Source organism: Motacilla alba, chromosome 23, assembly GCF_015832195.1.
Source record: "Motacilla alba alba isolate MOTALB_02 chromosome 23, Motacilla_alba_V1.0_pri, whole genome shotgun sequence".
NCBI lineage: Eukaryota > Metazoa > Chordata > Aves > Passeriformes > Motacillidae > Motacilla > Motacilla alba.
The window spans coordinates 6,485,044-6,509,871 of record NC_052038.1 but is presented as its reverse complement, the minus strand read 5'-3'; the positions used below and the strand labels follow the sequence as shown (position 1 = coordinate 6,509,871).

Below are 24,828 nucleotides of genomic sequence, written 5' to 3'. Positions count from 1 at the left end.
GCCAATCAGCGCCCGCGCGGGCAGCGCGGGAGCGCGCGCGCCGCATAGTAATCGCTGCTCATTCATAAAAACAGTCAGCAACCCCCCCCCCAGCCCGGCCCCCGCCCCCCCAAACCCCCCCGAGCCCGGCCCCCGCTCCCCGCCCCCCCAAACCCACGGGACCCCCGAGCCCGGCCCCCGCCACCCCAAACCCCCGCGGGACCCCCGGACCCGGCCCCCGCCACCCCAAACCCCCGCGGGACCCCCGGACCCGGCCCCCACCCGCCTGCGATCCCCAAAACCCCCGCAGGACCCCCCGAGCCCGGCCCCCGCCCGTCTGCCACCCCCAAAGCCCCGCGGGACCCCCGAGCCCGGGCACCCCCTGCTCCAGGCAGGGACGGGGGCTGTCTCGCCCCTCTCCCCGCAATGCGGAGGTTGGGGGGCTCCTCTGGAGGGGGCGGCCCGAGCTGGGGGGACGCGGGGCGGTCGAGGATGGGTCCTGCCCGGCCCCCGCAGCCGGGGCTGCGCCGCGCCCCCCGCTCTCCCCCGCGGGACGTTCCCAGAGCGGAATCATCCCGGCCCGGAGCAGGGGAATGCCCGCCCGGGGGCTGCGGGGAGCGCTGCCCCGAGAGGAGGAGGAGGGGAGGAAGGAGAGGGCTGCGCTCCTGCGGACTCGCCCCCCGCCGGTTCCTCGAAGCCGACGCGCTTCGCCGGCGATCTGTCCCCGCCGAGGAGAGAGGGGGTCCCGGGGAGCCCGGGCACGGCCGCGCCGGCCCCTCGGAGCCCGGGGGGCTCGGTTCGGCTCGGCCCAGCCTGACTGGAGCTTTTCGCGCTGCTGAACGGCAGGACCCGGCCCCGGGGGGGTGGTCAGAGTGTCCCGGGCAGGGCCTGGACCGGGCAGGGGGCGCGGGCAGAGCGGGCTGGGGGCGCGGGGAGGGCGGTGCGCCAGGCACAGGCCGGCTGCGGGCACACGGTGCGTGCAGGTGCGTGCAGGGCGTGCAGGTGTGCAGGTGTGTGCAGTGTACACTGTGTGTACAGGTGTGTATAGCTGTGTTCAGGTGTGTGCAGGTGTGTGCAGGTGTGTACAGGTGTGTGCAGGTGTGTTCACTTGCAGTCAGGTGTGTATAGCTGTGTACAGGTGTGTGCAGGTGTGTTCAGGTGTGTTCACTTGCGTTCAGGTGTGTGCAGGTGTGTGCAGGTGTGTACAGGTGTGTTCACTTGCATTCAGGTGTGTACAGGTGTGTACACTGTGTGTTCAGGTGTGTTCAGGTGTGTACAGGTGTGTACAGGTGTGTACAGGTGTGTACAGGTGTGCGCAGCTTAGCACGGGGGGTGCGGTGTGTGCACAGGTGTGCACAGGTGTGCGCAGGTGAGCCCAGGCGGTGCAGCCCGCGCAGCCCCGGCTTTCCCACGGCCCACGGGCGGGTGCGTGGGTGCGAGGGGGGGCGCACCCCATGAGAGACCCCCGCTCCCCCAGCCGGGCCCGCCGGGGCGGGGCGGGGCGGGACGAGGCGGGGCCGCCCCCCTCCCCCGCCGCCGCCGGGGCCGCCTCCCGCGGGCGCGCATCCGCTCCGCTCTCCCGGGAGATCCGCGGACACACCTCCGCTGGGACCGTGCCGAGCCGGGCCGAGCCGAGCCGGGCCGGGCCATGGCCCCGCCGGGCCGCGGGGCGCTGCGCTGCGCGCTGCTGTGCGCGCTGCTGTGCGCGCAGGGACCCGCGCCCACCCGCGCAGGTACGGCCGGGGGCGGGAGGGGAGCTCGGGCCGCCGCAGCTTCGGGCAGCTGAACTTTTTTGTGCGGGTTGGTTTCTTTTTCCCAGGGGCTCTCTCGGCCCCGCGGGACTCGGGGGCCCGGCCTTGGCGCGGGGGAGCGGGACCCCTGCTCCGCTCGCAGCCGGGCTCGGGGCGCCGGGACCCCCGAGGGCCGGGCTGCAGCGGGTGAGCGGCGAGCAGGGTCCGGGCTGCTCCCCAGAAAGTGTGGGGATGCCGTGGAGCGGCGGGGAGAGGGGAACGGAGCCGTCCCCTCCTTCCCGAGGCGCCGCAACTCCGGGCATTAATTATGCAAACCCCGGGCTTCCTTCTGCTCCCCCTCTCCCATCCCCCGGCCGCTGCAGGGAGGCGCTTCCACCCCGGCTCACCCCACGCGTGCTCCCGGAGCGGCCCTGGGCGGGGGGCTGCCCTCAGGTGCCCCCTTCTCCCCTCCCCTCCCTCCCCACACCTGACGGCAGCAGCGGGAGCTGGCAGCGCTGGGCTCCGACGCCTGCTCCTGCGCCTGCCGCGATAAAAATAAATTATAAACCTGCCTAAACCCTTGCGAACAAAGTCCTACTTTCCCATTGGCTCCCGGCAGGTCTCCAAATGCTGGGGGGGCAGCGGCGTGCCCACCCCCCTCCCGTAGCCATGGCGATGGGGCCGCAGCATCTCCACCTCCCGCCTCACGCCGCCAGCTGCCCCCTCGGCTTCTCCGGGGAAGGAGGGAAGGAAGGGGCTTTTCTGCAGCCGCGCGTGGTTTTAGGGAGCCCCCAAAGCTGGGGGGCCGCAGTGCTGGCTCCAAAGGGAAGCGCTGCCGGCAGGGCTGCCCGGGGCCGGGTCCGTCCCCCGGGGAACGCCAGCCCGCAGCCTCTGCGAGCCCCGCCAGGAGCGATTGCCCCGGGAGCCTGCAGCACGCCCAGCGTGGGGAACGGCCCCGGCTCTGTCCCGGGACGGGGCCCAGGCGGGCAGGGCCCGGCCGCCCTCCCCGGCAGCCAGCGCTGTAAATTAACGATGAGCGTGCGGGGGAAGAGCGGCTCCGCCGGCAGCGCAGGGGCTCGCCGCCTCCCGGCCGGCGTCCCGCGGGGTGGCCTGGGCGGGCAGAGGGGCGACGCTGCTCGGTAACCCCCCCAGGCTGCTGCCGCCTCCTCTCATCCCAGCCTCCACCGAAGGATCCCTACGCCGGGGCCGGGGGAGTTTCCTGCGGTGTGGGTGATGGGGGAGCCGGGGGTGGGCTGGGGGTGCTGGCGGCTGTGGTGTCCCCTCGCTGGAGGGCTGGTGATGCTGCCAGCCCCCCTCGGGGACGGGGCCGCGGGGCTTGGTGCTGTGGGATGCGCCTTCATCCCTCCTGCTGCACCACCAGAACTGCCCCTCCGTGGGGCTGGGGGTCCAGCCCCCTCCCCAGTGCCGCGGGGGGGTGCTGGCCCTGCCCCCACGGCCTTTGCTGGCTTTGGCAGGAGAGTGTGGCTCGCTGAGGTCCTGCGAGGGGTGCACGGCCAGCAGCCGCTCCCACAACGGCACCGACTGCGTCTGGGTGGGCTGCGGGACCCCCGAGGAGCCAGGTGAGGGGCTCGGCTGGGTGGGCACAGAGAGGGGCTCTCACCAGCCCTGCCCTGCCCTGTCACTGCGCCGGGGCCGTGCCCGAGGGGGTGGTGGCTCTCGGATGCCCGGTCCCAGCTGCTTTCAGCATCCAGGCCCCGCTCAGCTGCTCAGAGGCCCTGCCTGGGGCTCTGCCCTGCGGGGTGCAGCTCTGAGCCCCCACTCCCAGACCCTCAGGTGGATGAAACCTCCTCACCCCAGCCCCTCCGGTGCCCCGGGCAGCCCTGGGCCTGGCTGCCCTGCTTTGGGATCCTGGAAAACTCTGTCCCCTCTTCCCGCAGGAGCCGGGAGCTGCGTGCCGAGGGGCTCAGCCGTGCAGGGGACCTGTGCCCTCTACAACAGCAGCGCCCTGTGCCGAGGTAACCCCCGGCCCAAAGCCCCCAGGCCCTCTGGCCTTCGGGGCAGGGGGGCTGCGGCGGGTGCCAGGGGTGAAATCCCACCATCGGGACAGGGACAGGTTGCAGGGGTGTGGCAATGTCCCCTGGCACCCCTGTTACCCCCTTCCCTCTGTCCCTGCCTGTTCCAGTGCTGAAGTCCCACACGGAAGAGCCCCCACGATCCCATAGCAAGGAGCCAGTGACACACTCCACAGGTGAGTGGGTCTGGGGAGGGGTGGGGGGCAGAGGGATGGGGGTCCTCATGCCCCGAGGACTTGTCCCAGCAAGGCTCTTCCCTCTCTGGTTCACATCCCTGCGGGAGGGATGAGCGGAGCTGACCTCGGTGTGACCGATGGATGTCCCCACTGTCCCCGGTCACAGCCCTGTCCCTGTCCCCCTCTGCAGTGGGCAATGCAGTGGCTCGTGACGCCCCCCAGCCCTCCAGGAAGGAGCCCTGATCCCACCCTAGCTGGGAACGGCCAGCTCCAGCCTGGCTGGGCGTGGGGCAGGAGCCTCTGCCAGCGAGGGGAACTGGAGAGCGCCGGGCTCATCAGCGGGAAACCGGAGCCTGGAGCCTGCTGAATTATTGATCCGCTGGGATCTTCTTGCTGCTGGCTGCTTTCCTGCGGCTCCAGCTGCTCTGCCATGGGAAGGGGCTCAGCCCATCCCCACAGCCCCTGGGGAGTGGTGGGGACATCCCAGCCCCAAGCTGGGAGCTGCCGTTCCTCCCTGAGCAGCCACTCTCTCTTCAGGACCCCAAATCCCCTCTCTTTGGTGGACACCTCTGTGGGTGGACACAAATCCCCTCTCTGGGTGGAGCCTCAGGGGTGCCAAGAGCCCCCACGGCTCCCCAAACCCCCCATTTTCCACCAGGGACCACCACCACCAGTGCCCCGCTGACGGGCAGCCCCGAGTTCCGCCCGCCCGGCTTCGACACGGCGAGCTTCGTCGGGGGCATGGTGCTGGTGCTGTGCGTGCAGGCCGTCGCCTTCTTCGTCATCAAGTTCATCAAGTCCAAGGACAGCACCTACCAAACGCTGTAAGAGCCCCGCGCTCCGGGAGGGAGGGAGGGGGGCCCGCCCGAGCCCCCCCTGCAGCCGGGGTCACCCCGCTGTGTCCCGTGGCTCTCCGTGCCGGTCTGGCCCCACGCTGCAGGGGACGATTTGGGAGATGGAGGGATTTTGGAGCTGTCCCCTTGTCCAGCTGTCCTGCCCCCTCTGTCTGTCTCTGTCTGGCCGGGTCCTGGCTCTGAGCCCCGCTGGGAGGGCCCCAGATGTGTCCCCCACGAGTGCCCCGATGTGTCCCCCAGAGCAGGAGTGCCCCGATGTGTCCCCCAGATCAGGAGTGCCCCGATGTGTCCCCCAGAGCGGGAGTGCCCAGATGTGTCCCCCAGAGCAGGAGGGCCCAGATGTGTCCCCCAGAGCAGGAGGGCCCAGATGTGTCCCCCAGAGCGGGAGTGCCCCGATGTGTCCCCCAGAGCAGGAGGCCCCCGATGTGTCCCCCAGAGCAGGAGTGCCCAGATGTGTCCCCCAGAGCAGGAGGGCCCCGATGTGTCCCCCAGAGCTGCCAGGTGATGCTGTCCCCGTGCCCCGGATCGCGGTGTCTGACGCGGGGGCCGTGCCCCTCTCTCTTTCCTTGCACGCTGCCAGAGAGGACAACCAGTAGGTGCTGGGTGTCGGCAGTGGGGAGGGGGTGTCCCCCCCACCCCCAGAGCTTCACCCTCGCCTCGCACCTCCCCGGGCAGGGGGGCGTGGGCCCTCCCTCTGCTCTGCATGACGGGTGTTTCCCAGCTGGTTCTGCTGTTTCCTGCCCGTTGTCAGGGAGGGAGAGGAAGGGGGTCCCCCCTGGCCCCCTGTCTGGCATGGAGCCCCTCAGGGGGGCAGCCCCGTACAGCCCCTTCTGCCACCCGGGGGAGGGGTCTCCAGTGCCCCCAGCCTCACCCTGAGCCTCCTTGACAGCACGGGAACCACAGGGGCCCCAGTTTGGCCCCAGTTTGGCCCCAGCAGCCCCCTTCCCACTCTCGGCACCCCCTGCCCCACTGCCTCCCCACACTCGTGGGCCCGGGGGGTCCCATTTTCCCCTCGTGGGCTCCTGGGTGCTGTTCCCTGCAGCATTTTGGCTGGAGCACCCAACCACGCCCTGCCACCCGTGCCGCCAGAGGAGCGGAGCCAGGGCCCTGCTGTGTGCTTTTGCTGTGCCTCTGTGTGCTCTGGGGGGGCTGGGGGGGTCCCTGTCCCCCACCCTCTTTCTGTGTGCTGTTTTGGGGAGGGGGCTGCGTGTCGTGTGCTGTGGGGTGACACTTGTAGCTCGGGCTGCCCCCCATTAAACTCTGCCAGGTGGCGTCTGTGTTGTTGCTGTGCCTGGGGGGGTGCAGGGGGTCCCCCCTCCCTCCATGGCGTGGGTGGGCACTGGGACACCCCCAGCGCCCCTCCCTGGGGGGCTCCAGGGGCTGGGACCCCCAGGGTGAAGCCCCCAGGACGTTTCCTGCTGCATCTCCTCTCTGTCACACACGCCAGGATCTGAGCTCCCTCCAGGCCGGGGGGTGGCTGTCCCCGCGCTCCCCCGGTGAAGAGGCCACCGCTGTGTCCCCCTCCCACGGCTGGACTGTCCCCCCTGCACGGCCCCCCACCACGACTATGCAACGCCAGGACCCCAGGGTGGGACAGTCCCCCCCCGCACGGTGCCGGGGGAGGCTCCGGGGGTTTGGGGCCCCCCGGCTGCTCCAGGGGGGGCAGCTGGGCTGGGGGGACCCCTCCAGCCCCGAATTCCTCCGTCAGCCCACCCCGTGCCCGCGGGACGCCCAGGGCACGCAGGGATCGAGGACACGGGGCCGTGGGTGGCAGTGGGGACGCTCTGCTGGCCCCAGCCCCGCACGGGCAGAGCCCCAGCCGGAACGGGGCGACAGAAACCAATAAAGGCTTTTCCTGTAGTTTCTGGTGTCCGTGTCATTGTCACCCAGCAGTGACAGCCAGCAGTGGGGCTGTCCTGGGAGATTCTGGCTGCAAAAACACCGCTGGGGATTTGGCCCCAGGTGACTCCGGTCCTCCCAGTGACCAGGGACTGGGAACCAGTCTGGGTGTCCCAGGGGGACAGGGCAGCCCCGTGGGGGGAACCCCAGTAAGAAAAGGGGCAGAGCGGCGCCCCTGTGACACTGGTGACAAGGCCACATCCAGGGGCTGGAGGGACGGCGATGGAGGGCACAGCCCCACACCGGGAGGGCACAGCCCCACCCTGGGGACAGCGGGACCCGGCTGCAGGGTGATGGAGGGCACAGCCCCACACTGGGAGCAGTGGGACGCAGCAGCTCCAGCCCCACAGCGCAGGGAGAAGTCAGGGTATGGTGGCCGGTGCAATAAACAGCCACCAGATGTGCCCACGAGAACAAAAAGCTGCCAGATGTGCCCTCTGGTGCCACTTCATTGCTGCTGGAAGGGGAGGGCACAGACCCCAGCCCGCGCGGTGACGCCCCAGGCCCCACGGTCCCGCTGGCACCAGCTCTCCCGGGGGCTCGGGGCTACCCCCGGGGCACCAGGTTGGTCCGCAGGGGCAGCAGAGCCTCCACCCAGCGCCCGGGCTGCTGCAGCAGCTGCTTCCACACGCCCTGCTCCTCGGCCGTGGAGTCCATCCAGCCCACGGGCAGCCCGTAGCTGCTCCCTGCAGAGAGAGCCCCCCGTCAGCCCCGCCGCTGGGGCCCCCCCGGGCGCTGGGGACCCCCGCTCTCACCCGTGCCCAGGCTGAGCCGGATGCCGCCCAGCTGGCGCTTGGAGAAGGCTTCGTGGTGCCAGAGGGTGAACTCGGCGCAGGCCTCGGCCAGGTCCTTGGCCTGGAAGCCGTCGTACACCATGGTGTGGTTGAAGAGGGGGTTCAGGCTCCGCTTCACCACCCGCGTCTTCTGCCGGCTGGCCTTGCTGTCATCCGGCAGCACGTAGCTGGGGGACACCGCGGTCAGGGGGCACCCCGGCTGCCCCTCCGGGTGCCCCCAGAGTCACCCCCACCCTTACCACTGCACGAAGGCGTCCACGGTGCCGCTCTGCAGCGGGACGAGGCTCTGAGCATCCTTCACCCAGATGTGCAGCTCGCCCGTGGGCGGCATCCCCGCTCCTGCGGGCCGCAAGGGTCAGGGGCACCCAGCCACGCCAGCCCCCCGCGGCCGCCCGGGGCCCCTCTCACCTTCCGAGCCCGCGGGGATGAACTTCAGCGCCAGGTTGAGGCTGCCGCGGCTGGCCAGGCCGTCCCAGGGGATGGGCATCTGCGGAGCACAGGGCGTTACGGGGGCAGCGCGCCCGCGGCGGGCTGGGGAGGCGAGGAGCTCACCCGTGGCTGCAGGCTGAACCACTCGGGCCGTGTGTTGGCCCAGTCCCAGGTGCCCAGCGCCACCTCCACCTCCCCCAGGAAGAGGTTCCTGCCCAGGCTGTCGTGGTGCCACACGGAGAGGTTCAGGGTCCGGCCCTGCAGGTCCCTCTTCTCCAGCTTGTACTGGTGGGGAGGGGACACAGGGTGAGATCACCCACGCCCCCATCCAGTCTGAACCCTCCAAACCCACCCCAAAGGAGGGCTGGAAACCTTGAGGGTCTCGTTGAAGACGGGATCCAAGCTCCTCTTCCTCACCGCCGTCTTGCGCTTGCTGCGGTTGGACTTGTCGGGCAGCAGGTAGGTCTTGATGTACCTGGGGCCAAAACACGAGGTGGGGGCAGCGGGGCCGGGGGCACCCCTGGGCAGTGCCGCGGGGGGGGGCACTCACGGGTCCGAGCGCTGCTTCTTGGCCTCGGCCAGCTGCCGGCAGCGCAGGACGTGCACCTGCAGCTCCTTCTCGGCCGCCTGGTAGCGCAGGGAGAACTGCACGCAGCCCCGCACGGGCACCCTGCCCAGCTCCCCCTCGCTGTACAGGCTCATCAGGCTCCCGCTCAGCTGCGGGGAAACGGGCAGCAGAGCTGGGGAGGTGCCCCCTGCCCGCCCAGCCCCAGCCCGAACCCCAGCCCGAACCCCAGCCCCAGCCCAAACCCAGGCCCAGCCCGAACCCCAGCCCGAACCCAGGCCCAGCCCCAGTGACCCAGCCCCAGCCCCATTCCCATTCCCATTCCCAGTCCAGCCCCATTCCCATTCCCATTACCAGTTCCATTCCCAATCCCATCCCCATTCCCAGTCCCATTCCCATCCCCATTCCCATTCCCATTCTCATTCCCATTCCCATTCCCATTCCCATTCCCAGTCCCATCCCCATCCCCATCCCCAGCCCCATTCCCAGCCCGTACCGTGGAGGAGCTGAGGCTGGACACGGAGGAGCTGGTGCTCAGCAGGCTCGGGGGCGTGTGGCCGTTCCGTGGGGACAGTGGGTCTGGGGGGCTCTGATCCGTCTGGGGGGTTTCTGGTCTCTGGAAACACAAAGAGGGGTCAGCACCCCCCTTGGGCCCCCAGACCCACCGGGGACACCCAGCTCCCAGCAGCGCCTGGTGCTGGGGTACAGCCCACGCTGTGCTGGCTTTGTCCAGAGCCCCAGACCCCCAAAACCCCACACACCCCCTCCAAAACTCCTTACAACCCTCTCCAGCCCCCCCAATCCCATACAGACCCACCGACCCCCAGAGCACCCCCAGCCCCATCCCACCTGCCCAGCGCTGTGGCTGCTGAGCGCCGAGTCCTGCTCCTCCTCCTCATCCTCCTCCTCATCCTCCTCATCCTCCTCCCTGCTGCAGGAGCCGAGGGAGGGACCTCCCGTGTCACCTGCAAGGACAAGTGTGGGAGGGGGTCCAAGCCAGCAAGGGTGGGCAGGAGGGGGATCCCTTGAAGGGCCGCAGCTGTGGGGGCAGGAGGAGGCTGGCGAGCGGTGCTGGGGGGCTCCAGCAGCCCCTCACAGCCCTGACCCCCATCCATCCCACTGACCTGGCTGTGCTGGACTGTCCCGCTCCCTCGCTGGGATGTCACCCTGCAGCACGGTCTGTGACCTCGGGGGCCCCTCTACAGCCGGGCCGGGGGGGCTGGGCTGTGAGGGAAAGGGTCAGAAGGGGACCCCGGGCACCCCCAGCTGCTCCCCCAGCCCAGCCCTCTGTGCTGCTGGGGACAGGATGAGGGACGGCCCAAGGGACACCCCGTGGGACCTTCTGGGGGACATTTCCCATCACTGAGTGCAGCACAACCTTGGGGTGGCACTGGGGATGCTGCAGCTGAACCCCACCCATCGCCGGGGTTCAGGTACTGCCCAGCCCCCAGCAGGGACCCACCTGGGGCTCAGCGGCCTCCTGCACCTCCTCGGGGGGGGAGCTGCGGGAAGAGACCACCATCAGTCTGGCCTGGGTGGTGGACAGACAGACACCAGGACAGGGGACACACTGGGATAAGGGACAGATGGACACTGGGGTGGTGGACAGACAGATGCTGGGATGGTGGGAGACAGTGGCGGACAGATGGTGGAAAGCCAGGCCCTGGAAGGACGGACAGATGGACAGATGGGCAGACAGCAGCCCTGACTGCACCATCCCCTCCGCCAGCGCTTGTGCCCCGCTCCAGCCCCCTTGTGCCACCCCAGTGGGTACCAGCGAGATGCCACCAGCCGCGGGGCACTGCGGGGTGACACCCTTCCTTCCTGCCTTCCTGCCTTCCTCCCCTCACCTCTCGTCCGTCTCCAAGGCACCATCCTCATCCTCCTTCTCTGCCAGCGGCTCATCAATGGTCTCCAGGCTGGGGCTGTGCTCCAGCTCTGCCGTTCCTGGGGACATGGGGGGCTCAGCGGGCCGACCCCGGCCCCCGTTCCTGGGGACATGGGGGGCTCAGCGGGCCGACCCCGGCCCCCCGTTCCCGGTCCCCCCGCGGCGCCCCCCCCCGCGTACCCCGGGGCCGCCTCCTGCGGCGGATGGAGGCTCGGACCAGGTCGGAGCCCAGCTGGAGCTGGTGCCGCTGGGCCCGGGCGTCGCAGAACCAGTCCCCGGTGAGGCTCCGCAGCCGCGCCGGGTCCGACACCGACTTGCGGAGTTCGCTGGTGGGCGGGAGGGGACACTGGGACCCCCGCGCTGGCACCGCCATCGGCCCCCGTGCCCCGCCCCAGAGCCTCCCCAGGGGATGGAGCCGCCCCAGCAGGGCTGGGGGATAGCAGACCCCCCCCCCCCCCCCAGGGCCGCTGGGACCCTCGGTGCCGGTGTGACACCCCTGGTGTGACACCCCTGGTGCGACAACCCTGGTGTGACATCCCGGGGGCTCCTCCCTGGCTGAGCTCGGGGTGACCCCATCCCCGGGTGAGCAGGGGTGACCCCCCCGGCTGCTCTGTACCCGGGGGGCTGACAGAGCCCAGGGGACTGCTGCTGGGGGCTCCACGCTGTCCCCAAGGGCGACACCGACAGGGACCCCCAGCGCACCTGATGCGGCCCTCCTCCCGCCGGCGGAGCTGCCAGTCCCGCTGCAGCACCCGGGCGATGCAGCTCCGCTCCTGCTCCGTCAGGAAGCTCAGGTCCAGCAGCGCCTCGGGCTGCAGCGCCATGGGCAGCGGCGGGGACAGCGCGGGGACAGCCCGCGGGGCCGGGGACAGCGCGGGGACAGCCCGCGGGGCCGGGGACACGGGCTGCTCAGCGCGCCGGGCGTGCACCAGCGAGGCCAGCATCTGCAGAGGCACCTGGGGGCCGCCGGGGGGGATCCCCCCCGCTCATCCCGCTGCAAGGACCGGCGGGGGGAGCTCAGCCCGCGCCCCCTGCGCGCCCCCGCCACCCCCGGCGCGACAGACGAGGAGCGGGCCGGTGCCCAGGGTGCCCGGAGGGGGCAGAGCCAGCCCGGGGCAGGGCTCGGGGTGCCCAGGGTGCCCGGAGAGGGCAGAGCCAGCCCGGGGCAGGGCTCGGGGACACCGGCCGCTCCTCCCGCTGCCGGCTCCGTGCCAGGCCAGCCCTGCCCGCGGCCGCTGTTTGCCCAGCGTGTTTGCTCAGGGCTGGCTCTGCCCCTGCCCGCTTTCCCAGGGATTCACCGGCTGCCAGGGCACACGGACAGATGGTAGAAGGGGCTTGGCCGCCCCCACGATGGGCTGAGCCCGAACCGGGCTGAGCCCGTGCTCCGCTCATCACAGCTCCCAGAGGGGTCTTGCCCCATGCCCGGCGCTGCCTCACCGCGGCCCTTCCTGTCCCCGGTGTTGGGAAAGCGCTGCCGGCTGTCACCGAGGGCAGGAAATTGCAGCAGCCGTGGGGCAGGACCAGCCTGAACCCCCCGGCACCCCCCGGGCACCCCCAGGTTCCTGGGCACCCACAGAGCCAAGCCCTGGGGCGTCCCACCTCCACCAGAGGCCCCGTCCCCAGCCCCAAAGGTGACTCTGACCCCGCCCCACAGGTGGCCCTGTCCCAGCCTGTCCCCAGCCCCTCCGAGGGTCCTTTCCCTGCCCCACAAGTGCCCCTGTCCCAGCCCCGGGGGTGTCAGACACTCCCCAGGGTTGGGGACCCCAGCCCAGGACCTGAGCACAGTGGGTGCCAACCCCGCAGCAAACCAGGGACCCCCCCAGGAGACGCAGGGCACCCCAACACCCCCTGCCCCCCTCGGGACAACCTGGGACACCCACCAACCCCCCGTGCCCGGCATCGCCCTGGGAGGGTCTGGGGGGCACGGACCGGCTCTCCCCGGGGCCGGGAGGGGTCTGGGGGGCACGGACCGGCTCTCCCCGGGGCCGGGAGGGGTCTGGGGGGCACGGACCGGCTCTCCCCGGGGCTGGGTGATGCTGCCGCTGTCTCCCCGCCGCAGCCGCTCGTATCCTGTTTACTGCCGGCACACGGGGGGGTCCCCCCGCCCCGGAACAGAGCCACCACCTAAAAATGTCACCTAAGCGTGAGCCGGGCGCTGCTGCGGTGCCCCGCTCCCGGCGGGCTCCCCAGGACCGAGCGAAGCCCGCGCAGGGGGGTGCTGGGCACCGGCCCCCCACCCCGCGCGGGGCACCAGTCAAACCAGTTAAACCTCCCCAGCGAGCCGCAGCTGGGGGTTGCGCGTCCCCCTTTTCTCGCTGCAGGCAGCCCGACAAGATAAAGGGGGGCTGCAGACTGCGTGACACCCCCCCCACGCCCCCTCCCCAAAATTCACCCACGGCCAGCGCCTGCCGGGTGACCCCCCAGAGCCCAGCGGCGCCAGGGCTGCCCCCCAACCCGGGCCACCCTCGCCTCCCCCCTGCACCAGGGACCCCATCCCGGGGCCTCAGAGCCCGGCCAGCCCCAGGCCTCTGTCACAGCGTGGGGACAACAAAAATCCCCTCAAAGGGGAGCCCCGGGCCCCGCTCCTCACCGGGCAGAGGGAGGGGGGTGTGCGCAGCCCCCCGAGCGGGGCCAGCCCCCCAGGCGCCCCCGCCGCGGGTTCCGCCCCACGCCCCCCTTACCTGCCCAGCTGGGGGGGTCTCCGCGGCTCGGCGCCCCCCAGCAGCCCTCGGGGACCCGATGGGTGCGCGGCGCCCCCGGCCCGGCCCGGCTGGGTGCTGCGCCCGGGGTGAGTCAAGCGCAGCCCTGCGAGCGCCTCCGCGCCCGGCGGCACGAAAGCAGGGACTGGAGCCAGCAGCACCCGCCGGACGGGACTGAACTGGGCTGAACTGGGCTGAACTGGGCTGAACTGGGAGGCGTCAGCGCCTGCGAAGGGGTGGCGCGGTGGGGGTGCGCCCCGGGACAGGGGGACCCCAAGCCCGGTGCAGACTCCGAGGGGGTGGGAAAGGGGATGGGGCGGGAGATGTCCCGGCCGGGCGCCACACGGGGGGCTGGGGGCAGGATGCGCCTCTGGGGCGCCTGGGAGAGCGCCTGGGCTGCCCTGGGGGAGCTGGGGGGGCTGGTCTGTGCTGGCCATGGGGGAGCAGCCCCTGCCCCCTGCGGCACCTGAAGCCCCCACCCCAAAAGCCCAGCGTGAGCCCCGGGTCCCTGGGGCTTTGCGGGACCCCCTCCCCCGGGGCGTCCTCGGCTCCACGGCCCCCATCCCTTAACGCATTCCCAGCCCCCTCCCCAAACCGTGGTGCCCCCCATCCCCTCCCACGGCTCCCCCAGCCCCCCATTCCCTGTGCCACGGCTCCCCCAGCCCCACATTCCCTGCCCCACGGCTCCCCCAGCCCCAAAAGCCCCACCCTGCTCTGAAGGGCCGGGGGTTCTGAGCAGCCAGGACCACCCCGGGTGCTCAGCCCCACGCAGGATGGGGCCATCAGTGCCAGGCAGGGATAAACCCCGGGCAGGAGCACCACAGCGGGACCCGTGCCTCAGTTTCCCTCGATGCCAGAGGGCGAGCCACTGGCTGGGGGTGGGGGACAGGCTCCCCCCAGCTCTAATGTGAGATGGCAGCACCTAACGAGCACAGGACCGCAAGAAAGGGGGATTATTTTTAGCCTGGTTTCTCAGGAAATGAGACTTCAGCAGTGGCTTCGTGTGTCTGTCCGTGGGCCACTCCCTCCTTCTCCCCTTGCAGGGCGCTCGCTGCTCAGCTCTGGGGGGTCCCAGAGGAGTGGGCTCCCCTCAGTCCCGGGGTGTCCCGGGAAGCAGCCAGGCCTCTGCAGAGGGACAGTGATGTGAGGACACCTGAGTCCCCACAGGGCTTCTGCGGGCTGGGGCTCAGCTCTGGGTCAGCCCGGGGGGGCACCAAGCCCTTGCTGGACCCTTTGCTCCTGCAGCACCCGGAGTGAGGAGCACCTACGGGATGGAGAAGGGCGTGAGGAGAGGCGGGACACATCCCGCAGTGTGTCCCGCGCCATCCCTGCACCCAGGGGTGCAGCTAGTGTGCTGGGCCTCAGCCACGGCCTCGGGTGCTGGGGACGGAGGCTGCACCAGCCTGGTGACAGCCAGGAGCAGCCAGGAGCAGCCAGGAACACCCTGGCCACCAGCACACCCGAGCCAGGTGCCGGGCCAGCCCCCGGGGATGGTTTTCCTTGCAGGCAGCTGGCGGGGCACAGGCACGGGGCAGGTTCTGTCTCAGCCCCGAGCCAGCGCTGGCCAGGAGCAGGTCCCGGCCTGTCCCAGCCCTCCTCCCCTGCAGGACTTGCTCCTCAGGTCCGGGAGGTACAGGCAAGTCTGGTTCTCCTGGGGGGAAACTGAGGCAGGAGCAGGGCGGAGACCCAGCGGTGGATTTTGGGCGGTGGGGAAGCCCTTGCAGCACAGCACCCCGGCTTTGACACTGCCACGTGTCCCCCAAGGCATGGGGCCACCTGGCCCCTTCCTCTCCTGGGATCTCAGCCTCCCGTGCCCTGTGCCCTCCCAGCCCGTTGATGCGGCACCAAGCGCTGCCTGGAATGGTGCCACACACAGAGGAATGGTGCCACACACAGGAACGGTGCCACACACACAGGAACGGTGTCACACACAGGAATGGTGCCACACACAGGAACGGTGTCACACACAGGAACGGTGTCACACACAGGAATGGTGTCACACACAGGAACGGTGTCACACACAGGAACGGTGCCACACACAGGAACGGTGTCACACACAGGAATGGTGCCACACACACAGGAACGGTATCACACACAGGAATGGTGTCACACACAGGAACGGTGCCACACACAGGAATGGTGTCACACACAGGAACGGTGTCACACACAGGAACGGTGCCACACACAGGAACGGTGTCACACACAGGAATGGTGCCACACACAGGAACGGTGTCACACACAGGAACGGTGCCACACACACAGGAACGGTGCCGCATCCCCCTGGGACAGACCCCAGTTCCCACAGGGATGGACCCCAGATCTCATGGTGGGGGTCTCATCTCTCTCTCCCTGGGGCTGGGGGCCCTTTGCTTGCTCCTACTTTCAGTTTTTCATTTCAAATCCCACACCGGAGCCGGGACCTGGAGGCGTTTCCAGCTGTGGCTCTGGCTGGGAATGACATCCAAGGCCGGGCTGGGAGGCCAGCGCGGGGTCTCGCCCCCCTGCCCTGCCCGGGAAACAACGGCGTGAGGATGAGGAGGGACCCGCAGCCTGGAGGCGCCGCAGCCCCCGCAGCTCCCAGCGCCACGGATTCGCTCCTGGGGAGCCTTTGATGCCCCCCCAAAGGGGGCGACCCCTGGGACCCCTCCGCTCCGGCCAGCTGCCGGAAAGTGACCCCACTTCAAAGGCGGGGACATTCCCGGCTCCCCGCGGGGACAGGGTCGGGGTCCCCAGCCCTGCCGCAGCGGGGGTCGGTCACCCCAGGCCAGGAGGGTGCGGGGGAGCAGCGGGGTCACCCCGGTTTGGGGGCTCAGGCCATGCGGCAGCCGGGACAGATCCCGACATTCCATCCTGCAGCACCGCCGGCTGCCGGGGCCGCGCTGCGAGCCCGCAGGAGCCGAGCCTGCCTGCCTGGAGGGGCTGAGCAGGAGGAGCCGGGTGGCTTTCCATGAAATGGCTGCACCACGAACGCCCCTGGCCTCGGACACAACCCGATTCTAAGGCTGATGTACTCCCTCCCCGCAGCTCCGGCCTCTGGCTGTCAGATGAACAGAAAATCAGCGGCTGCATCTGCAGGCAGCAGGCAGAGCCCTCCTGCTCCCAGCTCAGGCAGCAGACCCTGCCGGGAGAGGGGAAACGAGTCTGGCTCCTTGCTCCTGGCAGCCCCAGGGCCAGGACAGGCGTCCCCTCCCCTGGGAAGAGGGGGCTGCGGGCTGGGAAAGCAGCGCCTCCCGGAAAAAGGACACAGCACAGACAAAAGGGAAGCTGTTCACAGCTGAAGGGAATCAGCCTTGGAAAAAAGCAGCTCCCACCCCAGAACCCTTGGCTGCCCCTGCCCAGGCCTCGAGACCCGGCATTGAATCCCACGAACTCTTCCTGCACTGCAGGGACGGGGAATCCTCCTGCCCCCAAAGCTCCTTGCCAGCAGCAGGGCTGTGAGTTTCCCCTGGAGCAGGGAAGAGGGAGAGTTCATAAAGCCAAAAGTGTGGGAGCCTCAGGACCCGGCTCCCTTGGGCAGGAGAGGGGCCGGGGTTCAGCGGGGCACAGAGATCCCCACCCCAACCCCGCTCCTGGCTGAGGGCTGGGAGAGAGGAGATGCAGCACTTGGAGATACCCACAGAAATCAGTTTATTTCCCTGCCGTCGGGATTATGAAACCACAGAAGCAGAGTTTAAATATTTACAAAGAAATCCAGCGCCCCGCAGAGATGAAGGGAACAAAGGATGAGGGATGGGGGCTCGCCCTCGCCATTCCAAACTCCGCTCTGGTAAAAAGCATCAGGAGCAAACGAGAGGGGATTTCACAGTGGGGTTTGGGAGTCAGGGGCCCTCTGACACCCCCAAGTCTCAGCTTTGGCAATTCTCCTGGATAAAACACGGACGGGGTGGGCAGAGGAGCTCGAGGTTATTGCTGAGGGTGGATCCAGCCCCGCGGCCAGGGGGTCACTCTGAAGCCAGCACAAGGGAAGCACTCCTCTCTCCCGGCGGCTGCCTCGCCCCGGGCACGCTGGGCAGCGGCTCTGGGGGGAGAGCAGAGCCGGGAACGCTCCGTCCTTCCCGCCAGGCTCGCTCCGATCGGGATTCCAGCGCCCCGGCAGCCTCCATCCCCTGCTCTGCACACGGGAAGGGAAGCACTGCACACAGTTCCAGCTCCTGGCTGACGGGGAAGGCCACCACGGGGTGACAGAGGGACAGCAATGAGCAGGAGGTGCAAGGGGTGGTTTAAAAGTGACTGAGGAAAAGGGGAAAGCACAGAAACGAGCTCAAGAGGAGGGTCCGACCCTCCCACGTGGCTGGAGGAGTCGGGGAAGCGGCAGAGGCACATGGGGAGGGGTCTGAAACCAGCAGGCTGACAGTGAGTGGGCTCTGCAGTCACAGGAGGCTGCAGACATGGCAGGGACCCCAGAAAAGCTTTCCTGCTGGCCACAAGAACTCCTTGAAATGGATTCCTCAGAACCTGTCAGGTGCTGGAGTGAAGGTGTGAGTGGAAAAGCCCTTCTCCCCCCTTCACAGTCAGCAGGGACCTGCTCAGACCCTCCAGCCAGGCTGGGTTTACAATTCCCCTGGCTCAGAGCCCTCCAAAATCAGCCCCTGCAGAGCAGACCCAGCTGCAGAGGGGGTTCCAGGTCACATCCAAACTCCCTTCCTGCCTGGCACTCCGGGACCACCCCCCCACAGCCCACCCTGCCCGGGCTGCTGCCACCCTGCCCGCAGCAGTCCCTGCACAGCACCTGTGCCCAGGTGTGCTCTCCAAAGCCCCCTGAACCGTCCCTCAGCCACCACCCGGGACCAGCCCGGAGAAAGCCACGGCCCCGGTTTGCTGCTGCGACGCCCAGCCAGACAGGCAATTCCCAGGGCCTCCCCTCCCCAGCTCCAGGCTCGGGTGCTGCTCCCACAGAGGCTCTCCAGCCCCGGGCTCAGGCTCCCTGCCCCAGCTGCTGCCTGCTGGGAGCGCGGGGATCAAAGGGAAACGAGTGGCTTGTGAGCACTGCAGTGCCAGATTTAGCAACAGAGAGCCCAGGCAGGAGCAGGGAAGCGATATTTTCTCTGGCACAAGCTGAAAGGGATGAAGGGCTGCCTCCCCAAGCTGCTGCAGGCTCCTGAAGGGTGCACCCTGCCATGAGCTGTTCCCCAGCCAGCCCTCCAGCTCTCCTGCCTTGCCAGGCTCACCAGCAGGACCAGGGCAGCTGGCCCTGCCCCGGAGCGTCCCTCGGGAGCGTCCCACCTCGACGCCTCCTGCTGCTGCTGCTGGGGGCCAGCGCCGAGTGCTGGGGCACCCCACCCTGCCAGGAGAACCCCACAGCTCCCCTCTGGAACGCGTGGTGCTGGAGAGATGTGCCACAGGGAAAACTCCTAACTGGAGAGCCAGGGAATCTGAGGAAGCATCTGGTGAGGAGGAGGAAAGCAGGAGATCAGAGAGAGCCTCCCAAGGTGTGTCTGCTGGTGCCACTGCAGGAGGCAGAGCTCGCCTTGAGGCTTTGCTTGGCACTGAAAGCAGAGGTGCCCACCCCTCTCCTTCCTGGTCCCATCCCCACCTCCCCAGCTGCAGAGAGGGAGAGGGCAGAAGCTTCCCTGACAGCGGGAGACGGCACCGACAGGACAGAAACAGGAGGAAAAGAAGCCAACTCCAGGAGACGAAGACGAGCTGTCACGATGGAGTGGGGCTGCCACCTTCCCTGGAACAGGCTCCCAGAGTCCCACACCTCCATCCTGCTGGATCAGTCACAGTTTCTTCCTTGGTGTGCTCAGGCATTGGGAGGCCAGGGCTGCCATCACCGCAGGTGCAGGGTGAGAACCACGGTGACAATCACCCCCAGGAAGAGGACAAAGGGCAGCCAGGTCTTCACAAACCCCCCTACGCTGCAGGAGGAAAGGGGAAGGTTTAAACGTGAGAAACCAGCAGAGGCAAAAGGAGGGGAGAACAACTGGGGAAATCAGAGGGGGACAGATGCCTGACTGCTACTGCTGCTGGCGCTGCCACACACCCCATCCTGGGAATTTGGTGTTAAAAACTGAGACTCAGTCAGGACCACAACAAACACATCACAAACAGGGCTGGAGTCTCCTTCCAGCTTAAATGAAGTTGAAGACAAGCCCATGTCATCCCTGCACAGACAGGAATGTGACAGGGGGCCACAAAAAATGAAACCCCATTACCACAGGGCTTGTTATTCCGACTGCTGGTGGATTTAACCAAGACAGCTGGAGCTGTCCTTGCCCAAGAGCAGGTAAAGAGGCTCCTCCAGATCAGGGAAGACTCCACAGAAGTGGAGCTTCATGAGCCTTTCCTTAAGGAAAGCTCGGGGTTTCCCTCCCCACTGCATGGGAAGCTCCACAGCAGCTGGAAACCAGACCAGTTTTTATGTAAACAGGAGTCCAGAGAGGGGAGGGAAACCAGCAATCCTTGGAGAGAAGCCATCCTGTGACCTTCTGTTCTGACCTAACCCAGCCAGAAGACAACACAGAGTGAGATTTGCTGTAGCCAGCATTTCCCAAATTCCAGGCACTCCAAATCTGCAGCCAGAAACAGAATTTTGGGAGCAGCATCCTGCAACCCAGCAGGCACTCCTGCTTCCCTTGCTGAGCACAGGCAGTGACAGCACCACCCACCAGCAGCACACCCACGGCTCGGGGGGATGCTTCTCCCTTCTCCATGGCCAGGTGATGCTTCAGAGGGCTCAGGGGAAGGGAAGAGCCCCTTCTGCTGCCGAATCCAGGCCGTCCCTCAGCTCACCTGACATATTTCCCATAGAGGAGTGTGAAGAAGCACAGTTTCACCATGTTCCAGGAGGTGCTGTTGTCGTATCTCATCAGGTTTAAGGCCAGAGCCACGTGGGAATGGCAGTTGTCACAGCAAAGGTTGTGCTGGAACACAAAAAGGGATTAGAAATCCCGTCCCTGAGGTTTCCCAGTCCTGGTGGAGAGCCCCAGCTCTCACCCCCGTGGCAAGGAGCCCAGCGCTGGGGAGGGATCCCTTCCAACCACTGTGGAGATACGGAACCGTGGGACGGTTTGGGGTGGATGGACCTTGAAGCTCCTTGCTCCCACCTGGCCTTGAACACCTGCGGGGCTGGGGTATCCAGACTGTCTCTGGGAACCCCCTGGAGCCCCTGGGGGACCCTCCCTCCCTCCCTCCCAGGCAGGCCAGGCGCTGTACCATGCGGTGCTTGTACTCCTCGGAGGCGTCGTGCACGGCCGTGTCCCACGCGTTGGGGCCAGAGGCACAGACCTTGCTGGGGTCCAGCTTCCAGTACCTGCGAGGATGGGAACGGCCTCAGGAGGATGGGAACGGCCTCAGGAGGATGGGAACAGCCTCAGGAGGATGGGAACGGCCTCAGGAGGATGGGAACGGCCTCAGGAGGATGGGAACAGCCCCAGGAGGATGGGAACAGTCCCAGGAGGATGGGAACAGCCTCAGGAGGATGGGAACAGCCCCAGGAGGATGGGAACAGTCTCTGAAGGACGGGAACAGTCTCTGAAGGACAGGAACAGTCTCAGGAGGATGGGAACAGTCTCAGGAGGATGGGAACAGTCCCAGGAGGATGGGAACAGTCCCAGGAGGATGGGAATAGTTTCCTTGGCATGGTTCTACTGCTGCACCTGCCCCAGTGCTTGGAATCACAGTCTCAAAGGAGCCACGAGGGTCATCGAGCCCAACTCCTGGCCCTGCACACTCTTAAAGGACTTGGACAAATCCAGTGCCCCTGAAACGCCAGGAGCCCAGCTCTCTGAGACAAGCAGAGGCAGCAGAACGGCTGCTCAGCACCCCCAGCACCCCAGACAGAAATCACAGAGCTCAGGGGACAGCCCTGAGCTGCTCCCACATCCCAAAGGAGCTCCCCAGCCAGTGTGAACACACAGCTGAGCTGGGAGACACAAACCCAGCCCCTTCTGACAGGGCGGGAGTGACCAGCTCAGCTCACCAGCACAGCCAGGCAGTGTTTGCTCAGGGCACTTGCTAACATCACCCTAGAACGGTTTAGCCTTTTCTTTTCCTTTTCCCTAACAAAGGCTCCACACAGCTCTGGTTATTAACACCACCACGTTGCTGTCATGCTGCTAAAAAGATTTAAATTAATGTGGTTTCCTGGAAAGCAGAGACACAGCGGCCACCAAGGCGACTGAGGGCAGCTGAGCACCAGGAAAAGCAGTGCCACGGCACACCTGTCCCCAGGAGCTCAGGGCAGCTGCTCAGTTCAACACAAACACGCAGCACTTACTTCACAGGCTTCCCAAACGCCATGTTGTCTTCCTAGAAAACAAAAGGAGAACTGTCTCAGCAGGCTGAAGGCAACATTCAGGGCATGGATGGTGCTGGAGGTCCCACAGTGGCTGGCTGAGTGATCCAAGTGCCCCAGACGCCGGCCCTGGGGGCGCCTGGCTCTGGATTCCCCTTGCTCCCTGCTCTGCTCTGGGCTTGGCAGTTCACCCTCCACACACAGTGACAGCACTCACCTACTGACAGCACTCACCTACAAGTGCCTTGTCCCCCCCCCCTTTTTTTTAGTGTTAATATTTTTGTTAACTCTTGGTTGCAAATGTCCTGGTCTATTAGGAGCATTGTTTATCCCAAATTAAAACTGTCCTTACTTTCAGAATCCCCTGGCCCCTCAGCAGCTTAAGAGGCCTGGCACACACCCCACGCTGAGCAGCGCGACAGGAACAACGCGCTGAGGCAGCCGAAGGCACTCTGCTGCTCAGAATCAGCAGGCTTTACCTCCTGGACTCCCCATTTAGAGCCTGGAACACACGGCTGCTCCCCCTTCTCACCACCACAGCAGCCAATATTTACCAGGCCCCAGATGAGCTCCAGAGGAGCAGCAGCCAGGAGCCCAGAGCCGGAGAGGGCCCTGGGGGTGTCCTTTGGGCAGGGGGGCAGGGGAGGGCAGGGGAGGGAGGGGAGGGGAGGCCAGGGAGGGCAGGGAGGGAGGGCAGGGGAGGGCAGGGGAGGGCAGGGAGGGCAGGGAGGGCAGAGAGGGCAGGGTACTCACGGACACGAAGTAGGGCCCCGCGAAGTCGCGGATGACGCCGGCCGAGGTGCAGATGCCCATGTGGCCGATGATGGGGAACAGCCACCTGCGAGGGACAGGGACCTGTCAGGGACACCCGGCCCTGCCCTCAGCACGGGCAGCTGGGACACAGCGCCAGGCACGGGCTGGGCAGGGCCGGAGCACAGCGAGAACCCCGAGGGAGCAGGCTGGGAGGGAACAGCCCAGCCCGAAGCACCCTCACACCAGGGCAGGGCAGGGCAGGGCGAGCCCCAGCTGCCAGGCAAACCCCTCTGTGCAGCCAAGCACAAAGATCAGATCCTGCAGGGACTGCCTGGGCACAGAACCAGACTTTCCACTCCAGCAACCAAAAACCAGGTCGCCCTGCCCACCTTCCCACGGCGCTGCAGCTCCCCACAGCAAGCCATGCTCCAGCTCTCCAGGCAGAAAGCAGAGCTCCTGGCTCGGGGAAGAGCACTCCCTCCTCTAAAAGATCCCAGTTTCACAGACCTTCTCCCTGCTGGGCGCCTACAGCCCCAGGGAGCAGCAGGCCAATATCCCAGCCTCCATCACAGATCTACATCCAAACCCTTTCCCTCATCAGACTTACACCCCAGCCCCCTTCCATCACCAGACCTATATCCCAAACCCTTTCCCTTTCCCTCAGACCTCCATCCCAACCCCTTTCCCTCATCACACCTGCATGCCAGCCTCCTCCATCACCATCCTGCAGGAGGGAATCCTCCAGGCCCCGTTCCAGCCCTCTCCCGCCTGCTCCTGCACCCTCAGCTTTGCTGATCTCCCTGAGTCCCCTCTCCTCTCTCCCTGAGGGCCCCGGTGGCTCTGGCAGCTCCCCTCGGCACTCCCAGCCGGAGTTAGGAATGTTAAAAAGCTCTGCAAAATCCTCCAGGAAAAGGCGGAGGTGCAGGTTTTAAGCAATCAAAAAAGAAAAGAGATAAAAAGGATAAAAGAGACGGCGGGAGGGGAGGCGCAGCCTCTGCCGGGCCGTTCCGATCCCGGCACACCCCACCCCACATCTTCCGCCTGACTCTGGCCCGGCTCAGCAAACATCACCTGACGGGAACCCGGGGCAGGAGGAAGGTGGAAAAACAAGCCTGGCTGTGCCCACGCAACCCCGCAGGCACAGCTCCCGAGCTCCCACGAAAGGAGCTCCCGAGCTCTCCGGGTTCCCAGGAGCGGAGCGGAGCTCCCGAGCTCTCCGCGCTCCCGAGCTCTCCGCGCTGGGCGGGCAAGGCGAGGCCGGTCCCGGTGAGCGCACCGAGCCTCCCGCGGGGGGCACAGGCCAAACCTGCGCTCCGCCACCGCTGCCCGCGCTCCCCGGGCCGCTCCGCCCCCGCAGGGACCGACCGGGCCCTGCCCCGCCGCCCGCCGAGCCCGGCCCGGGCCGGGGCCCCGCGGCTGCCGAGCGCCCGGGAGGGCGAGCGGGGCTCGGGAGGGGCAGCGGGAACCGGGGCGGGTGAGGGGCGGCCCCGGCGCGGCCCCGGCGCCTCGCTCACGTCAGCACGGGGATCGGGGTCCACACCACGCAGTGCGGGAAGCGGCCGCGCTCCGCGTCCGGCGCGGCGCCGCCGCCGCCATTGAACTGCTTCATGCCGGGCTCCGCCGCCGCCATGCCCGGGCGCGCCCGCAGCGCGTCACTTCCGGCGGGGCCGCCGCGCTTCCGGCACCGGGAACCGGGACAGGGAACGGGATAGGGAACCGGGAATGGGAACGGGATAGGGAACGGGAACCGGGACAGGGAACGGGATAGGGAACGGGAACCGGACAGGGAACGGGATAGGGAACCGGGAATGGGAACGGGAACCGGGACAGGGAACGGGATAGGGAACGGGAACCGGACAGGGAACGGGATAGGGAACCGGGAATGGGAACGGGAACCGGGACAGGGAACGGGATAGGGAACGGGAACGGGAACCGGACAGGGAACGGGAAAACCGGGAACGGGATAGGGAATGGGAACCGGATAGGGAACGGGACAGGGAACGGGATAGGGACAGGGAACGGGATAGGGATAGGGAACGGGAACCGGACAGGGAACGGGAACGGGAACCGGGATAGGGAACGGGAACGGGACAGGGACAGGGAACGGGACAGGGAACGGGAATGGGATAGGGAACGGGAACCGGACAGGGAATGGGACAGGGACAGGGAACGGGAATGGGAACTGGACAGGGAACGGGACAGGGAACGGGACAGGACCAGGAGCGGACCCGCACCAGGAACAGGACAGGGACAGGAATGGGAACGGGACAGGGCCGGGAACGGGAGCGGGCCCCAGCCCCAGGACCAGAGCCCGGCTCCAGGCCTGGGCCCCCATCCCAGCCCGAGCCCCCCCGGCCGCACCCTGCACCCAGAGCCCCGGGCTGCCCCCAGGGCAGGAGCTGGAGGAGCCCCTAAAGCCCCGGGGGGAGCACAGGGGCAGAAATAACCTGAAATAATCTGAAATAACCTGAAATAATCTGAAATAATCATAAATAACCTGAAATAATCATAAATAATCATCCCACGGAGCCTCCGGGACGGGGCAGGAACTGCCAGAGCAGCAAGAGCCGAGGGGAAGCAGCGGCTTAGAAAAATGACAGTTGCTTTATTGGGAAATTAAATTCAGACTACAGGAGGAAGCTGCAGAAGTGTGTTTATTCCAGATTTGCACCCAGCACAGCACCCTCGGGGCACAGTGAGACCCTCGGGCTGGGGGAGCACAGGGGGCTCGGGCTGCCCCAGGGCTGCAGTGCCCACCTTCCAGCGCTGCTCCTTCCCCGTTTCCCTGGAGCT

At 67.5% G+C, this 24,828-nt stretch overlaps 3 protein-coding genes across 8 annotated transcripts; 1 reads left to right on the top strand and 2 right to left on the bottom strand.

Moving 5' to 3' along the window:
• Positions 1-1,265: 1,265 nt before the first annotated feature.
• CD164L2 (CD164 molecule like 2) lies at positions 1,266-6,632 on the top strand. Of its 2 annotated transcripts, XM_038161058.1 has the most exons (6): positions 1,498-1,712; positions 3,185-3,289; positions 3,608-3,685; positions 3,853-3,918; positions 4,577-4,742; positions 6,220-6,632. In XM_038161058.1, exons 1-6 carry the CDS (start codon positions 1,628-1,630, stop codon positions 6,224-6,226), a joined length of 507 nt encoding a protein of 168 aa, XP_038016986.1. In that variant the 5' UTR covers positions 1,498-1,627; the 3' UTR covers positions 6,227-6,632. The 2 variants fall into 2 exon arrangements, with proteins under 2 accessions (XP_038016987.1, XP_038016986.1); XM_038161059.1 differs by lacking the exon at positions 6,220-6,632 and having other exon boundaries at positions 1,266-1,712; positions 4,577-4,746.
• A 395-nt stretch (positions 6,633-7,027) lies between these two features.
• On the bottom strand, positions 7,028-13,225 carry SYTL1 (synaptotagmin like 1). 5 transcript variants are annotated; one of them, XM_038161136.1, is made up of 16 exons: positions 13,029-13,224; positions 12,318-12,471; positions 11,050-11,341; positions 10,528-10,673; positions 10,310-10,406; positions 9,922-9,961; positions 9,584-9,683; positions 9,309-9,424; positions 8,956-9,075; positions 8,445-8,611; positions 8,267-8,369; positions 8,018-8,179; positions 7,874-7,952; positions 7,705-7,804; positions 7,427-7,632; positions 7,044-7,357 (listed from the first exon to the last, which is right to left on the bottom strand). In XM_038161136.1, exons 3-16 carry the CDS (start codon positions 11,289-11,291, stop codon positions 7,218-7,220), a joined length of 1,818 nt encoding a protein of 605 aa, XP_038017064.1. In that variant the 5' UTR covers positions 11,292-11,341; positions 12,318-12,471; positions 13,029-13,224; the 3' UTR covers positions 7,044-7,217. The 5 variants fall into 5 exon arrangements, with proteins under 5 accessions (XP_038017066.1, XP_038017065.1, XP_038017067.1 ...); XM_038161135.1 differs by having other exon boundaries at positions 7,045-7,357; positions 12,359-12,471; XM_038161138.1 differs by having other exon boundaries at positions 7,028-7,357; positions 8,445-8,521; positions 11,050-12,471; positions 13,029-13,225.
• A 3,424-nt stretch (positions 13,226-16,649) lies between these two features.
• TMEM222 (transmembrane protein 222) lies at positions 16,650-23,703 on the bottom strand. The gene is made up of 6 exons (XM_038161013.1): positions 23,550-23,703; positions 22,036-22,120; positions 21,265-21,296; positions 20,202-20,298; positions 19,779-19,909; positions 16,650-18,904 (listed from the first exon to the last, which is right to left on the bottom strand). Exons 1-6 carry the CDS (start codon positions 23,663-23,665, stop codon positions 18,817-18,819), a joined length of 549 nt encoding a protein of 182 aa, XP_038016941.1. The 5' UTR covers positions 23,666-23,703; the 3' UTR covers positions 16,650-18,816.
• Between the last annotated feature and the right edge of the window lie 1,125 nt (positions 23,704-24,828).

What these genes read in the sequence shown, in the direction of transcription:
- CD164L2 (XM_038161058.1), top strand. Translation starts at nt 1,628, where the DNA reads ATGGCCCCGCCGGGCCGCGGGGCGCTGCGCTGCGCGCTGCTGTGCGCG. An exon ending in ACCCGCGCCCACCCGCGCAG is followed by an intron (nt 1,713 to 3,184) that starts GTACGGCCGGGG and finishes TGGCTTTGGCAG; the next exon opens with GAGAGTGTGGCTCGCTGAGG. An exon ending in CAGCAGCGCCCTGTGCCGAG is followed by an intron (nt 3,686 to 3,852) that starts GTAACCCCCGGC and finishes TGCCTGTTCCAG; the next exon opens with TGCTGAAGTCCCACACGGAA.
- SYTL1 (XM_038161136.1), bottom strand. Translation starts at nt 11,291, where the DNA reads ATGCTGGCCTCGCTGGTGCACGCCCGGCGCGCTGAGCAGCCCGTGTCC. An exon ending in CCGCAGGAGGCGGCCCCGGG is followed by an intron (nt 10,407 to 10,527) that starts GTACGCGGGGGG and finishes CCATGTCCCCAG; the next exon opens with GAACGGCAGAGCTGGAGCAC. An exon ending in GGACAGTCCAGCACAGCCAG is followed by an intron (nt 9,425 to 9,583) that starts GTCAGTGGGATG and finishes TTGTCCTTGCAG; the next exon opens with GTGACACGGGAGGTCCCTCC.
- TMEM222 (XM_038161013.1), bottom strand. Translation starts at nt 23,665, where the DNA reads ATGGCGGCGGCGGAGCCCGGCATGAAGCAGTTCAATGGCGGCGGCGGC. An exon ending in ACCCCGATCCCCGTGCTGAC is followed by an intron (nt 22,121 to 23,549) that starts GTGAGCGAGGCG and finishes TGTCCCTCGCAG; the next exon opens with GTGGCTGTTCCCCATCATCG. An exon ending in GCGTTTGGGAAGCCTGTGAA is followed by an intron (nt 20,299 to 21,264) that starts GTAAGTGCTGCG and finishes CCATCCTCGCAG; the next exon opens with GTACTGGAAGCTGGACCCCA.